We start from the raw sequence: 12931 nt of genomic DNA, 5'->3' as shown, positions 1-12931 counted from the left end.
AGCAAGCGAAACTGGTCGAAACCTCAATCGGAGAAGCAGCGATTGGCCATAGTTTCAATTTAAAGCCTCTCATTGCTATCCCTTGACTTCTCCCAGCCGAATTTGGATTGGTGTAAGGGAGGCCCGCCAAGAATTGCCAAGCCACTTTGGCGCGTCCAGCCGTCGCGTCTCCCAGCACGCGTAAATGATCACGCACCACCATAGCTGAGGGACGACTTGAAGCCTACAAGCAACTGACAGCACTCGACAACAATGAACCAACAGCGACTACGCGGTCGCCCGGCTCGTAAGTACAAGTGAGTGCTGAACGACATTAGTACCTGACTTATACTTTGCAGACATGCCGGGCCCGACTTTCCTAAGTTATACACCCAACGGCAGGAAGCTGATAAGTGTTGGGTCGAACAATGCCATCCGTGTCTTCCAGACAGGATCAGACGCAGAACCCACGAACATCGACGACTGTCAAGACTCGAACACCGCCGTAGCTGCTGCGGTATGCCTCCCAAACAGGTCCGTTTACACTCAAGCTGATCCAGGGCCAGAACGACTTCTTCGTTACCGGCTCGGAGGATGGAACAGTCTGCAAGTACTCGCTGGAGTCTAACTCGCTTGATGGGGTGTTGGTGCGATGCACGCTCCCGATTCGAGACGTTGCGCTCTCGCCGGACGGAAAATGGGCAGCTGTTGCGAGCGAGTAAGGCAGTCCCCATGAAGAAGCGAGCAGGAACTGACACGTTGGCAGTGAACTGGTCGTCAAAGTCGTCAACACCGATGACATGAGCCGCGTACTCTACCTTCGTGACCAGGCTCGGCCGGTCAAGCATATCTCCTTCGACCACAGCGGCACATTTCTGGCAGTGTCCTGCTCGGACGGGTGTATCTACGTCTACTCGCTGAGCTCGGAGGAGCCGAAGATGATCAGAAAGGTTGATGGGTTGATCAAGAGCTTGGAGACAGATGTTGAGGCGAGCTCGAAGGTGATATGGCATCCGGACGGCCGAGCTTTTGCGGCGCCTACGCCAACAAGAGGTGCGTAGCGGTCACAAGGGAGTACATGCGGGCTGCTGACCCTTAGTAGAAGTTCAGATCATGTCACCCAGCGACTGGGAATGGCAGCGAGTGTTCAAGAACGGTCATACGGCCGACATTACTGCCCTAGCCTGGTCGCCGAATGGTGGATTGCTAGCTACTACAGGCGCTGATCGAAGACTCCTCATTTGGGAGACTAAGACCCAGAAGATCATCAAGACATTCGAGGGTGTCCGAGCAACCATTCTGGATATGGCTTGGCATCCGACTGAGAACATCCTGTCCTACACGAACAACGATGGCGAGCTTTACATTCACACAGATATCGTCCCGTCTGAGCATACTGGCATACTGCAAAAATCACTTCAGCCTGCACCCTTCATCCACGACCCGCTAGCCGAAATCTCAGCCAACGGAAGACCTCCTATAACCAATGGCCTCAAAAATGGTCTCGTATCACGCCATGCCCGACGAGGCACCCCCGACTCGCTGGACGAGATCCTTGGCGACGATGGAATGTCCGCCTCAGAAGCGGACGGCTTCATCACCGACGACGACGGTACCGGCCCCTCCAGGAAACGCCCAAACGACCATCTCGATGCCTTGGACTATCCCCTCTCCAAGCGGCGCGCCACCCACAGCGCTTGGCAGCCAACCGTCCACCCCCCCTTCCAACCGGGCAGCACCCCCTGGCGCGGCAACCGACGATACCTCGCCCTAAACCTCACCGGCTGCATCTGGACACTCTCCCAAGACGACTACCACAACACCATAACCGTCGAGTTCTACGACCGCTCCCTGCACCGCGACTTCCACTTCACCGACGCCTTCAAATACGACAAGGCCTGCCTCACCCCCCACGGGTGCCTCTTCTCGTGCCCGCCCTCCCCATCCACCGACCCCAAATCCCCCTCCGCTACGCAGCCCGCACACCTCTACTACCGCCCCCACGAAACCTGGACCACGCGCTCCGACTTCCGGATCCCGCTCCCCGGCGGCGAAACCGCGACGGCCATCGCGCTGAGCGCCTCCTACATCGTCGTGTGCACCTCGGCCGCCTACGTGCGGATCTACAGCCTCTTCGGCGTGCCCCTGCGCGTGTACCGCCAGAAAGCCACGCCCGCAGTGAGCTGCGCCGCGTGGCGCGACTACGTCCTCACTATCGGCAACGGCGCCATCGGGCCGGACGGCCGGCCCGCGCTCGTGTACAGCCTCGAGAACGTCGCGAGGGACGAGGTGTGTCAAGCCGAGGACACGGTGGCGCTATCGCCCGGCGCGGAGCTCGCGAGCGCGCTGTTCAGCGCCGAGGGGGATCCGTGCGTGTATGACGACCAGGGCGTGCTGGCCGTGCTGCAGCATTGGCGCGCGCCGGGCCAGGCGCGGTGGGTGCCTGTGCTCGACACGACGAGGCTGGCGCGGCTGGCGAGCGGGAGGAAGGAGGAGCGGTATTTCCCCGTCGGGGTCGCGAGGGAGGCGTTCCATTGTATCATCCTCAAGGGTGGGGATCGCTATCCGTATTTCCCCAGGCCGCTGCTTACGGAGTTTGGGTTCTGCGTGCCGGTTGTGGATAGGGCGGGTAAGGAGGCGAGTGGGATGGGCGATGGGGAGGAGGATGAGGAGGAGGAGGCGCCGGGCGGAGAGGCGCAGAGACTCGAGGAGATGTTTGTGAGGCAGAGTTTGTTGCTGTCGCTGCTGGAGGACTTGACGGGCGCGACGAGGGCGACGCATAGTCAGCGGACGGAGCTGGCGAGGAAGGGCTTGGAGGTCGATAAGGCGCTGTTGCAGTTGCTGGCCGCGGAGTGTAGGGACGGCGAGGAGCGTGGGATGAAGGCGTTGGAGATTGTAGGACTCATGAAGGATCGGAGTGGGAAGATGGTGGAGGCGGCCGGGAAGGTCGCGAACAGATTTGGGAGGGATGTGCTTGGGGAGAGGATCAGGGAGCTGGCAGAGAGGAGGTTGGTCGGGTTGGACGACGATGAGGGTGCTGGATAGATGCGGCTTCTTGATACTGGGGGAGTATAGTATGATAGCACATGCAAGATGGGTTATGTCAAGTACTGAGTCTCGCGGAAAGCGCATGTTGAAGAAAACCGATTGATCCAGGTCCCTATCCGAGTATTCGCAAGAGCATGAACAGAAGAGAGAACACCGTTCCCAACGCTACATCTTAGAACCGCCAGATGCATGCACCCTTCGCGCCAACCCCGCCGAAGAAGTTACACCCACACGGTCAAGCCAATAGCGTCGCCGACCGAAGTTCATCAATCACCTTGACTGTGCAACGAGCACGCCTAGTACTCAGCCTCAGCTCCCTCCTCGCCTTCAATGGAGTCCGCAGCAACCTCCTCATAGTCGCGCTCCAAAGCAGCCAAGTCCTCACGGGCCTCGGAGAACTCGCCTTCCTCCATACCTTCGCCGACGTACCAGTGCACGAAGGCGCGCTTGGAGTACATGAGGTCGAACTTGTGAGACAGAGCTGACCAGGCCTCTGCGATGGCGGTGGTGTTGGAGAGCATGCAGCTAGCAGCGTGTTAGCTAAGACCTCTGATGGACAGGGCGTGAAGACATACACAGCGCGGTTGACCTTGGCCAAGTCGCCATTGGGCACATTCTGGGGCGGCTGGAAGCAGATACCGATCTTGAAGCCAGTCGGGCACCAGTCGACGAACTGGATGGTGCGCTTCGTCTTGAGGGTAGCGACAGCGGTGTGGACGTCTTTGGGCACAACGTCGCCACGGTACAGCAGGCATGTGGCCATGTACTTGCCGTTGCGCGGGTCGCACTTGACCATCTGGTTGTTGGGCTCGAAGCAGGCCATCGAGATCTCCTGGACGGAGTTGGCCTCGTGGGCGGCCTTGGCTGCGGATACGACAGGAGCATAGGCCACAAGCGGGAAGTGGATGCGTGGATATGGGACGAGGTTGGTCTGGAACTCGTTGAGGTCGACGTTGAGGGAGCCGTCGAAGCGGAGGGAGGCGGTGATGGATGAGACGACTGGAAGGGTGTTAGCGCAATCTAGTGACTGATACCGTCTCAAGCCACGTACCCTGTGCGATGAGCCTGTTGAGGTTCTCGTAGTTCGGTCGCTCAATGCCCAGGTTCCTCCGGCAGATGTCGTAGATAGCCTCGTTGTCGACCATGAAGCTGCAGTCGGAGTGCTCGAGGGTGGTGTGGGTGGTAAGAATTGAATTGTATGGCTCGACAACGGAGGTGGCGACTTGAGGAGCTGGGTAGACACAGAACTCGAGCTTGCTCTTCTTGCCGTAGTCGACGGACAGCCGCTCCATCAGAAGAGCACCGAAACCGGACCCAGTGCCACCACCGAAGGAGTGGAAGACGAGGAAACCTTGCAGACCAGAGCAGTTGTCTGCGACATGTCGAACCCTGTCCAAAACCTGATCGATGAGCTCCTTGCCCACGGTGTAGTGACCACGAGCGTAGTTGTTGGACGCATCCTCCTTGCCAGTGATCATCTGCTCAGGGTGGAAAAGGCCGCGGTAGGTGCCAGTCCGGACCTCGTCGACGACGTTCGGCTCCAAGTCGCAGTAGATGGTTCGCGGTACATACTTGCCCTGGCCTGAAGTTCCGTGTCAGTCTCACGTTTCGTGGCAATGCCTACGCTGCAGAGTCCTACCAGTCTCGGAGAAGAAAGTGCTGAAGCCATGGTCGTTGGCGGCGGCCTTGCGCTCCTCGGTCATGTAACCGTCGGGCTGTAAAGAGAAGAAGTCAGCTGCTTGTCTCGTACCAGGGTGTGTCCTTCATGAGCTGCTTACCTGGATGCCGTGCTCAAGGCAGTAGAGCTGTTGACCCCACACGTCAGTGTTTTTCTTCTCCAGGCTCCCAGTATTTGTTCCGCTTCACGACAATTCCTGTGTCGAGGTCTAGAGCGCGCAAACTCACCTCCCAGCATGAATTCGCGATCTGACAGCCGGCCTGGCCGACTAGACGCGTAAAAAGTCAGTACCATGAAATGTTGATGTTACCCCCTCTCCAGGTGGGTCAATGCGTATTCGGGGCCACAAGCGTACCGTTCAAGCTGATGACTTCTCTCATGTTGTCTGTAGTAATCCGGAAAAGATCTGTTCGGTACTGGTTCTCGCAAGAAGCAGTCGAGTCGGGGCCGGTGGTGGTGGATTGAAGATGTGTCGGTGAGCGGGTGTGGAGAGTGTGGGCAGGAGAGCGAAGTTGGGTGTTGTGGGATCCGTGTTTATCGAGGACGGGAGCAGCGGCCGAGAAAGGGTCCAAGCGCGACCGGCTCGCGGGTCCAATCAGTCGCGTCAAACGCCTCCCCACCAGGACCGCACCTCACGGCACAGCGCCAGCTTCACCACGCTGTCAATCCACTGACTTCGTGTAATCCGGTGGTGGCGTGCTGAAATTGCGTGTTCTGAACATCTCGCAATCCCATCAAGGTACTGTACTCTTGCTTGCATTCGCAGGCAGTCACCTGCAGTCACATGACCTCAACCATGCTTGTCCTCGCCCTGCGCGTCCTTCTCTGCTACCTCCTTGTCACGGTCCAGGCAAACACTGAAAAGGTCATATTCCTTGGTCCGAGCAGCATTACCATCCCCAACATCAGTCCGGGGCTCGAACAGCTACAGCTGAATGCACTGTCACCATCTCGAAACAAGCTAGAGACACAGCTCCCCGTAAAGTTCCCAACGGACGAGGAGCCTCGCGGTACTCAGCATTGGTATCTGATTGAGGGTCTTGAGGAAGGACGGCGTTACGAAGTCCGTATCTGCTGGGTGGCTACAGTATGTCCACCACGCTCGCTGCCACCGTGGCGTGGCGTTTTCATCCGCTCATCAGCATCGTCGTCATCCACAGACTAACATGACCGCAGCAACCGACAGCATTTTGGCTTGACGTCCACACAATCAACGAGGTGTTCGAGACGCCAGAACTCATCTCCGCATTAGCCATCTACTCGGAGCAGCGAGACCGCAGCGTCCCCAGGAGTCCAGAGCCTCGCCAGCCCGACGCGGCAGCTACATCAAAGTCACTGCTGTTTCTGCGAATTCATTCTGCAGCCGACTTCTTCACCACCAATCAGACGCTGATGAACTTTCCCCCAGACGTAGATGCGGACATCATTCTCGATCCGTTTCTGCTCAACGTACTCCCGCGCTCGCTTGGGCCTACCGCTGTGTACCTAGTGGTACTGGCCATAGTAGGCTGGTTTCTGTCAGGGGCGATCTCCAGGTGGCTTTGGAAAATCAACGAGCCCGAGAAAGAACATTCCAGTTGAATTGTTTGGCTGAGAACCATTAGCCGTTTCAGTACATCCGAATCAGATTGCTCTAAGCTCCATAGAGCGTCGTCTCGGTACACACTGCGAAACCCTGAGAGTATCACCGAAGCTAGTTCCATTCACTTCTAACGTCTGGGGCAAGGTTTTGGGAAGATCACGTGCTTAACCCATGAGGGGATCTCAGCTGCAAGAACATTGAGAAGCGAGCCGGGGCCAAGAGTGAGTACCTTTGGAGTCTTTCTGCTGCACTGTGACGTTCTGGTAGCCTCGGTATGTTTTCTTGTGATTTCGTAGAGAGAAAAGTACTGTCTACAAAGAAGGTTATAGCCACCCTTAGGTCTGAGCCGTGTTAACTTCTGCAAACAGGCGTCAGAGCTTTCCACGGCCTCCAGCTGCATGATGCTTTCCAATTTACCAACAGAGCTTCTGATCATGGTCGTCAGCTACCTGCCACCGGACGCGGTCATCAATCTCACATTAGCTGCGTACCTGCTACTCCGGGACCGCAACATCATTCCATGTATCTCTCTCGCAACTGCTAGGCGCCTCTCGACAGGGCAGCCTGATCCAAATCCTCTGTTCAGTACCTGGCGTCTTCCTCCAGAGATTACGCTTGCGATCCTCCGCCCGCTGAATCAGCGGCGGCTGATTCAGTTCGTCATCGACCACTACCAACTCATGGTACAAGCTGGAGTCTCGCCAGATCTGACTTCGGAGCTCGGCAGAATCCTGTACCGCTCATGTGCCGCGGAGGCTAACAACAACGGGCTTCCGGGGGGCTGATGAACCGTGGCTGAGGACATGGGTTGTACATGCTCGTGCACACAAATCTTGCGGGACAGAAGAGCTTCTTGGTGACGCGGCAGGGTACCACGCTGGACTCTATGCGAGCATCCTCTTTAAACGGTCAGCGCATTCGGTGGACAGACTAACGGAGTCTCCCCGCTGCCAATATCAACTGTCAGAACACTCTGGAATTCTGTACTTGTGGGCTGTGTCTCTCAGTCTCCGATGCAGTTCTTTCCAGCAGCGTAGAGTGTGCTTCCGAACTAGTGTACGCGACACGTAGCTGGAGGCCCACAGGGGTGGTGTGCTGAAATGGTGTGACAACTGTGGGGTTCGCTGCTTTCTCTCTTAAGCAGAAGACTCTCAATTTTGAGATGCTCCCTGTGGAGGCAAGGGGAGCTGCGGGACTATAGCGACAAGCACTGTTGAGAAGGCCAGCGGTTTTCCGTTGTTCTTAGGCTGAACATTCAGCTTAAGCATCAGAGTCAACTCATGAGCCTCTTCAATGCGTCCATGAGAACCCAGAGTGAACAACATGTCTCCAAATTACTTTTATTAGGTCGGCTTCAACATCGCCACCAGAATACTCGATTCATCCTCCTTCCCCTCATTACCACATTCTCAGTCGTGACACCCAGCTCCGCCTCACTTCTTCCCTCTCATCCCAACACATCACTCACTACTCTCAGCCAAATACTCCACAATCAAATCCACCTCCGCGCAGTTACACGGCACCACAGCCCTCCCAGCACCATAGCCCTACCGCATAAACAGCTGCGGCACATTGCGCCACCAGTCGCAGACTATCCCTGAAAGTCAGCCCCGTCAATCGCTGCAGCACTCCCTTGCCGCCCCGTCTCTCCTCTCTCTCTTAAGGGAGCATCCCACCAAAAGGACGAGCGAAACTCACCCATCCACCCTCCGAAATTCCCATCCACTCGCACGAACCTCCCGTCGCTGATCGCGAACCCCCGCTCCCCGGTCCCCGCGTTGAGGTATGCGGGCCCCCAGGAGCCGTAGGGGACGTAGCCGGTCCGCATGCCGTAGGAGAAGGGACCGCCGAGGTTGAAGACGGCGTAGGTGCCGTTGAGGAAGCCTGGGCATACAAGACGGGGCTCGTTAGTAACAGCAAGACCTCCGCGAGAGCACGGCGGCGTGTTCTTGCGGCTGTTGAGGAAAGTAAAGATGGCCGGGGGGGAGGAATGAGAGGATGGGAGGAAAAGGGGGGAGCGGATGAGGACGGTGTAATAATACCGCGCGCGGCCCGCGTCCGATCGGCTAGGAGGACGGCGTCGTTGAGCCCGGCGCCGGAGTGGTAGGCGTGCAGGTAGAGGTTTGTGAAGCCGAAGTTTGTGGGGCTGATGTTCCGGACCGAGGTGACGAGGTTGAAGTATGGAGTCGTGCGGTTGAGGGTTGGCCATGGAGCTGGAGTGGTTCCAGGGTAAGGAGGAGAGGCTTGCGGGAGGGCGAGGGCGGTGGTGAGGAGGCTGAGGAGGGCGAGGAGGGCGGAGGTGAGCTTCATGGCTGTGAGATGGGCGTTGCGGTGGTTGCTGTTAAAGGAGGTTGTGACGGGAGCACTGTTTTGAGAAGGAGTTGTGAACTTTGGGGAGTCGAGGTGATTAGACGTGAGAGATTGTGTCAAAGGCTTGATTGAGGTGATGTCAGGTATGGGGAAAACTCTGTCAGAGGTCTCAGATATGGAAGGTGCAGGTGCCCGAACTGCACAGTCACCCGAGCTGCAGCTTTTGTCGTTACTGCTCTTTACGATATCCGCCATGCGGCCCGATCTGCTCACGCATCGCGGACGTCACTTCTCTGCTTAAAGCGGAAATCCTGTCGTGAGCTCACGACAGAAAAGTAATCGAACAACAACGTCGTTACACCACGCCAGAAAACGACGGACAGTCGACCTCCCTCTTCAGCATTCCCGTCTCTTTAAATCGGCATCTCAGTATCACCGACGGCATCCAGCAGCCCAAGCCAGGGCCGACCTTTGTGCTGGGGCGATCTTGCTGATAGCCGCTGCTGTACAACGTGCAGTACGCCGACGATAACTGAGGTCTCCAGATTGTACGCCCTGCCTTGCTTTATGCAGATAGAGAAGGGGCCCCCCTGAGGAGAGATCGTAGTACCCTTGGGGGCCAACCTTGCGGGGTGCAGCACGCTAGCGGTTGTGGCACGATGCTTGTTCAGTTTACGAAGTTTTTGCATGGCCTAGATAACTTAAGGTGTCACAATATCCCGACGTCACTTGAACGGGTGTGGCCTCTGATCGCATACAGGGTGGATGATTGATAGTATCGAACTTTGATGGTCGACAATTGGACCGGATATAGCAAGATCCTATATTTGCAGCGCAGCCTAATCCATCGCCAGAGCGCGGTGGCACTGTAGCTTTTGAGGCGCGCCGGTGGAATACAGTATCTGGGCTTGAAGACGCCAACACAATGCTCGCGTTCCGGGTTTTCCAGCTTGATTGCAGTCTATCACGGCTTGCATGATGGCAAAGTTGAGGACGACCGTGCTACTCTCGACCATCTTCAAAAGAATCCCAGTCCGCTCTAGTCTCTGACACAGTAACAAAGCAACAAGTAAAGGAGGTATCGAGTGATGAATACCAAGCCAAGATGCCGACCCAACGCCGAGAGATGCTTGCCATGGTAGAAATGGACACGCTTCTTGTCGTGCAACCACGAACAATACCTATCCTTCTGAAATCCTAGGCCAAGATATCCTAACCGCAGCCGCCAATGTAGGGCAGAAGACGGCAGTGATGGCAGTTGAAGAAGCCAGCAGTCGCTGGCTATATAGCTGATTGGCTGGCTTCTGACCAGCGCAGTGTTGAATCTGCCTTCTGTTCCCTTATCCATTGCCACCTCACACTTCTGTTTTCCCACCATGTGCACAGGGTGGGCAGGAGGACACCTCTTGCATGAAAAGGAAGAGATACACCAGCGGCGCCACGCCACGCATGTCGCGAAGCGGGTGTGGGGACGACGTAGTCAGTATAGATCAGATATCAGACATAACAACGTCTGCCTTATCAGGGCCACAATTGCTGCAGAACCAGCCTGGTATCCTACGCATCAGCCCGACGCAAAGAAGATGATAGTCTGGTTGCAAGCAGTCCTTCACAAAGTCAGCACATGTCCACGTCAACCAACTGAACACGTGTAACTCACCGGATTCGCGCAGCTGGCAGCAGTGCGCATGTTTTCGACTGCGTGGCCACAAGTACAATGGTCAAGCTGGAGCGGTTCGAGTGCGTCCAGCTCCTGTAATTCAGATTCACGCTGACCTGCCTGCTGAGGCGTCTCATGCTGCATAGGAGTGTCTCCGTCGGGGACTTTTGAGACGTGCTGTCGATGAGTCTTGGCTTTTGGAGTTCTGGGTGACCGTGACTTGGTTCCATCCTCTTCCGTATCTACCTCTAGGAATCTACCGCCTCCTCCAGGGCCGCCAGGGACCCACTTCCTCTTTCTCGATGGGGTTAGCTCTAAACTCCGATTGCTTTCGTGCGGGCAAGGCGATTTCGAGGTGTAGGATGATCTTGGGATTGTGCGGTCGTGGACAGTCGTGGGGCCCCCATTCGGTGGCTCTGCGCTAAAGCTACCGCACCATGCGCGAACCTTGTCGCTGATAATCCCATCATCGAAAAGCTCGTTCGCTTTTATGTGCAGCTCTTCGGACATGCCTGATGTTTTGAGCCATTGACGATGTGCACGCACAAAGCGCACCAGCGTATCTCCAGCATAAGCATCTCCGGAAAGTCCCTCATCTTGAACGTAGTTGTCTAGCCTCATGGTGAATGCCTTCTTCTTCTCTGCGCAATTCGAATCGCTGATGATCCGGTTCCTTCTAAGCTTGAGCCAACCCTCATCGATGTTATCGTCGCTCTCGCTCAGCCATTCCTTCTCCTCGAGTGGCCGCTTCGATATCCTCCTGAAAAAACGTACGCCTTCGGGCGCTTGGGGCACCTTAAATCGCTTTCGTTTTCCGGGCTGTAGTTCGGCGACTTCCTCAGGTCTCCGGCGTTTGAGCCTCAATGTCGGTGCTGGCACAGGAGCTGATTCTGACCTATTGACCGGGACCCTTCGCTTGCTTTTGGTGGTTGGCGCAACCCATGAGTTATCTCCACCCAGATATTTACCCATATCGAAAGGCTTTTCTGGAGCGACCCAGTCGATGTCGCGCTCACTGAGCCCGTTTCTGCTGGGGCGATCATTTTCGGGTTGATCAGATACTTCTACTTCAATCTTGGCAAGAAGAACAACAGCATCTGGCTCCTTCTTCTCCTCCTTCTCGACAAAGAAGGTGAAGTAATGATGATGGCTTTTTAGATGGAAGTGAAGTTCCTCGAACGTTTCGAAGTGTTTCTGCGTGCAGACAAAGCAGAAAAAGTCATCGCGCATCAATACCCTGGTCTTCGAGAGACATTCATCTCTGAAAATGTATGTAACTTGAGAAAACTGTTTGGGTTGACTCGGAGGCTCTGAGATGGGCGAAGGCAGCTGCCGTATTCTGAAAGTCCGCAAAGCACGGTTGTATACTGTCAGTGGCGTGTCTTTGCTCGTCTTCCAAGCCATATCCACCGCCAACTCGTAGTTCAAAGCAATCTTCTCCTTTTTGCTGAATGCGCGATAAACCTGTAATCCTTCGTCCTCGGAGGGACAACGCGGCAACTTCTTCCACTTGATAGCAAGCGGTGTCAACTTGTCACTGTGAGTACAAGCGCTAGACGACTTGTTCATCTCGCAAAAGACGGCATCCTGGTCTTCGATGTCTGTGAAGTGTATCTTAATATCGAGCGTGTACTCGGCAGTCACCGTCTTCTTCCAATGCTGACCCTTGTCGACCGTGACAAATAACCTTGAAACCTCAACGTAGAATGGCTCGTCCAAATCGAGGCCAAACACCGTCTCGCCAGACTCGGTCGGATAGGCTCTCAGTACCGCCTCCCGGAAATCGCGACGTATTATCGATTTTTCTCCTCCATTTTCCCAAATGGTGATCTCCACTCGGCATGGGCATCGCAATTTCGAGTTGTTGTTAACGTCGACTAGTTCGGTCTTCACAAGGGCCTCGCCATCGTTCGCCTTTGACTTTGGCTGAGCCTTGCTCTTGCATCTCAAGCCCTGAACATCAATCTTAAGCACGGGCTTCTGCTTCTTGCTAATCTTCTCGAGCATGTCCTTGCTAGGAAACCTCCAGGACGACTCTGCATCAACCCCACTCTGCATTCCGTTGGCAAGCTCGTCTGAAGTGGCTGATTCTAACAACTTCTGATGACGATTGAGACTCTTGCTGACGTTCCGTCGCAGGAACGTGCCGTTTCTGTATTTATCGAGAAAACCGTACAAGCATGCGTTACCGACGAATTTCTTGAAGCCGTCAGCCATGCTACCGCTCCGAGAATGGATGGCCTGACCGATGATAGTGCAGTCGGAGATATTGGAATAAGGAGCGATGCGATAGCTTTGGAGTGAACAAGAGCATGACGCGTGAGTTGGATGTAGAGTTCCGAGCTCGACTGAGGGTGCACAAACACGCCCTCTGAGGCGTTGCACTTGGCTGGCGAGGCGAAGTCCTTGAAGGAGATCTCGGTAGGTTCTCAGGCTCCACCTAGCCTCAGGCAGACCCCGAACACCTTACACCACACCAAGCGCGCGGTAAAGAGCCTTCGCCGCAGCGTGCTTGTGATTGTAAAGATGGCTTCTGGAGGGGCACGAAGACACGACCGGAAGGGAACAGGATTCCGTGGAAGTGCAGCACGTGACCGTCAACACCCTTCCACCAGCAAGCCGCGAATAGAATCTGACGAGCCTCTCCTCTGGGTAGAAACCCTCGGATCCAGGT

The 12931-nt window shown here is 55.8% G+C and overlaps 6 protein-coding genes across 6 annotated transcripts; 3 read left to right on the top strand and 3 right to left on the bottom strand.

Moving 5' to 3' along the window:
* Positions 1-252: 252 nt before the first annotated feature.
* On the top strand, positions 253-3024 carry W97_00934 (uncharacterized protein; the record flags this gene model as incomplete). Its single annotated transcript, XM_007778845.1, has 5 exons — positions 253-286; positions 339-496; positions 546-697; positions 746-1032; positions 1082-3024. The coding sequence occupies 5 exons, from the start codon at positions 253-255 to the stop codon at positions 3022-3024; spliced, it is 2574 nt and encodes an 857-aa protein (XP_007777035.1).
* A 299-nt stretch (positions 3025-3323) lies between these two features.
* Positions 3324-5085, bottom strand: W97_00933 (tubulin alpha chain; the record flags this gene model as incomplete). The annotated part of the gene is made up of 7 exons (XM_007778844.1): positions 3324-3552; positions 3603-4026; positions 4079-4609; positions 4667-4742; positions 4806-4832; positions 4933-4973; positions 5061-5085. The coding sequence occupies 7 exons, from the start codon at positions 5083-5085 to the stop codon at positions 3324-3326; spliced, it is 1353 nt and encodes a 450-aa protein (XP_007777034.1).
* Positions 5086-5501: 416 nt separating this feature from the next.
* Positions 5502-6286, top strand: W97_00932 (uncharacterized protein; the record flags this gene model as incomplete). The annotated part of the gene is made up of 2 exons (XM_007778843.1): positions 5502-5792; positions 5882-6286. 2 exons carry the CDS (start codon positions 5502-5504, stop codon positions 6284-6286), a joined length of 696 nt encoding a protein of 231 aa, XP_007777033.1.
* Positions 6287-6721: 435 nt separating this feature from the next.
* W97_00931 (uncharacterized protein) lies at positions 6722-7072 on the top strand (the record flags this gene model as incomplete). The annotated part of the gene is made up of 1 exon (XM_007778842.1): positions 6722-7072. The coding sequence occupies one exon, from the start codon at positions 6722-6724 to the stop codon at positions 7070-7072; it is 351 nt and encodes a 116-aa protein (XP_007777032.1).
* A 762-nt stretch (positions 7073-7834) lies between these two features.
* W97_00930 (uncharacterized protein) lies at positions 7835-8597 on the bottom strand (the record flags this gene model as incomplete). The annotated part of the gene is made up of 3 exons (XM_007778841.1): positions 7835-7884; positions 7986-8171; positions 8330-8597. 3 exons carry the CDS (start codon positions 8595-8597, stop codon positions 7835-7837), a joined length of 504 nt encoding a protein of 167 aa, XP_007777031.1.
* A 1633-nt stretch (positions 8598-10230) lies between these two features.
* On the bottom strand, positions 10231-12474 carry W97_00929 (uncharacterized protein; the record flags this gene model as incomplete). Its single annotated transcript, XM_007778840.1, has 1 exon — positions 10231-12474. The coding sequence occupies one exon, from the start codon at positions 12472-12474 to the stop codon at positions 10231-10233; it is 2244 nt and encodes a 747-aa protein (XP_007777030.1).
* Between the last annotated feature and the right edge of the window lie 457 nt (positions 12475-12931).

The sequence above is a fragment of the Coniosporium apollinis genome (genome assembly GCF_000281105.1).
Source record: "Coniosporium apollinis CBS 100218 chromosome Unknown supercont1.3, whole genome shotgun sequence".
Taxonomy (NCBI): Eukaryota; Fungi; Ascomycota; class Dothideomycetes; genus Coniosporium; species Coniosporium apollinis.
This window is presented reverse-complemented; position numbering and strand designations above follow the sequence as displayed.